At 38.8% G+C, this 2,696-nt stretch overlaps 1 protein-coding gene across 1 annotated transcript; it reads right to left on the bottom strand.

Annotated features, from left to right (window-relative positions):
* Positions 1 to 360: 360 nt before the first annotated feature.
* On the bottom strand, positions 361 to 1,761 carry LOC131691244 (large ribosomal subunit protein uL1). Its single transcript, XM_058977485.1, has 3 exons — positions 1,649 to 1,761; positions 1,292 to 1,447; positions 361 to 957 (listed from the first exon to the last, which is right to left on the bottom strand). Exons 1-3 carry the CDS (start codon positions 1,651 to 1,653, stop codon positions 465 to 467), a joined length of 654 nt encoding a protein of 217 aa, XP_058833468.1. The 5' UTR covers positions 1,654 to 1,761; the 3' UTR covers positions 361 to 464.
* Between the last annotated feature and the right edge of the window lie 935 nt (positions 1,762 to 2,696).

The raw sequence follows: 2,696 nt of genomic DNA on the forward strand, positions 1-2,696 counted from the left end.
CACCAACTGTTATTTGTTGTAACCCAACTGGAAAATTAGTCTTGAAACTCTTAATGCTTTAGAAAAGTTGGGAATGAGAGATTTTAACTAATAATTGTTTAATAAAATAAATCATGAGAAGTTTTGTTACATTCTTGGTGATTAATGAGCCGCAATGTTCCTGAAACTTTATTTAATTGAACTTCTTAAAACATTTCGTTCCTGCGGTCTAATTACGATTTAATTGGTCCAGAAACACGTCAAGGTGGATTTTTTACCAACTAGAAGCAAACAAAATAGAACAACACATTCACTGAGTTTAAAGGAACATTTAAGATACAAAAATCGAAGGCTTTCTTTCAGCATTGATGAAAAAATGTGTTCACTTCAGCAGAAAGGTTTTATTACTTTCCCTGGTGCAGAAGTTTTCTACCAATAATGATTCAAATTTGTAACGATTGTACGTACAAAAATGCCTGCTGCTTTTAGTACAGCCGCTGAGCACTTCCCATCGACGATTTGATGTGCAGCGAGCGAACGTTCTGCCAGTGCTTCTTCAGCAGCGACACCAGGAAATTGATCGACAGATGTACGTTCTGAGCCAGCTCGTCCGGAGTCATCTTGACGTGCCCAACGGCAACCGACAGGCACAGGACCTTCTTCATCTGGAACTTGATGGTGGCCTTGACCTCGTCGATCTTCTGCGTCATCGATTCGCTGTGCGCTAACAGACCGGGGAACTTGCCGGCCTTGTTCAGACCCGGACCGAGCAGACGGGGAATCTGCTTGATCAGCGATTCGGATGCCAGGAAGGCATCGTACTTCTTAGCCAGCTTCTTCACAAGTTTTTTGTTTTTGTTCAGCTTCTTTAGCGCCTCGGCATCCATGTATGGGATGTCATTAGCTTTTGCTTCGTCGCAGTGCTGTTGATCACCAAGAACACAAACCTGCATCTTGGGGCGTGGAATGTACTTTAGCCTAAAAAAGAGAAACAGATTTCTCCATTAATCATTAGATACTTTAAAGATGAAATTTAACTGGTTTCGTCAGCAAAAATCTGTCCAACACCAACTCACCACCGGTACCGAATGGGGAGCTTAACTAACAGTGTTCAACCCAAAAGGAAATGGTTCGGCAGTCCTCCAGCGTTAGCCAGAGGAACTGCCTCCTCAATTGTTTTAAGACCCTGAGTGCAGGTCCGTCCCCCTTGAGAGAAAGGGACTACCTGATAACAGTACACTATAAGCTATCCGAGTGAACGGCAGTTCATAAGCGGATTACTTCCAGTGTCCGGTATTAGGTTTGAACGTACTTGACTGTGCCGGAGAAACGCTTGTCCTTTTGGGGATCGTAGTTCTTCAGTCCAATCTGGAGTTCCACCGTTTGCAGGAAGCGACGGTGGTTCTTTTTGGCACCCTTCAACACCTCGTTGACGCATTCGTAGAGAATGTCTTTCGACACTTTGGAACTGGAATGAGGAAAATGTTAATCATAACCTAAAATTACAAATTGGTATGGCATGTGCAACTGGAAAATCTCTCGATCATCAAATACACGATTTTTCTGTATCTGATTTTAGCAAAATCGATATGCACAAATGAGACTAATGTTATAATAAGAAAAAATCATACTTATAAGCATTAGTGCACAAAAATTGAAAAATACTCACGTCATTTTGCTACAGCTATCCGCACTCTGCGACGACTACACGAGAAAAGAGAACGAATCTAGTGTTGACAGCCGGAAACAAGGCAGAGTTCGAAAGCCGAGGGTTGACAGCTGTCATTCATGGGAAAACCGCAGTCAATTTCGAAAAAGATGCAAGCAGCTTGTTAGAGATAAATCTGAAATCTGAAAAAAATAAATCACGTTATTTCTACGTGAAAACGTACACTCAAAAAAGTAAACAATTAGCGGAGGCAGATAGACACTATTTGCTGGCACATAATCCAAATGTATGCATTTACAAGACATATTAATCTCACATTCACATTTCATAACTATAAGGTACATAAAACCCGATTCTATAACAATACGCATATATAACTTATGTGTGCGCATATCAATAGTAATTCTTCAAAAGGGCTAATGAGACTTTTGTAAACAAACTTATTTCGCTCATTATTCCGCTACCGAGTTGAATTTCATGAAAAATACACATGAATCAACATCTTTATCCTTGGTAGAATCAATTTCAAATGTTTTCTGTGTTGAAATGATAACAAATTAGGAGAAATCAGCAAAACAAAAGTTTGTTTACAAATCTTATTAGCCCTATTCAAATGTTGATATGGATATATAGTTTATGCAGTTGACAAATAGAAGGTATGTGTGCGCGTGATAACAAGTGCATTTCTTCTTCACATGAATTTTAAGTGGTTTGAAGCAAATAGAATTAACGTTTGGTTTTTTTTCAGTGTACATAGTTTTCATTCGCCTCACTTTTCACGTAAATTATAATATGGGAAGTGAGTCTCCAAGTAAAAATTACGTGTTTTTAGCTTACTTACTAATAGAAATTCACGTAAAAATATATATAAAACAGAGTAAACTGACAACGATTAGAGATGTGAGTAGATACGTAAAGTATTGGTCTCTTTTGGAGAGTTTTTGGTGTTTGTCAAAGAGAATAGGAAAAGAGACGAATAGTGTGAAGCCAAAAATACCTTATTGAGCAGACCAATCGTGCAATGTAAATAAACATTACTCATGCCTGA

This window comes from Topomyia yanbarensis, chromosome 3 (assembly GCF_030247195.1).
Source record: "Topomyia yanbarensis strain Yona2022 chromosome 3, ASM3024719v1, whole genome shotgun sequence".
Taxonomy (NCBI): domain Eukaryota; kingdom Metazoa; phylum Arthropoda; class Insecta; order Diptera; family Culicidae; genus Topomyia; species Topomyia yanbarensis.

Excerpts from the sequence above, each read along its gene's own strand:
- LOC131691244 (XM_058977485.1), bottom strand. Across the intron at positions 958-1,291 it reads CGTTTCTCCGGCACAGTCAA|GCTAAAGTACATTCCACGCC; the intron begins GTACGTTCAAAC and ends TCTCTTTTTTAG.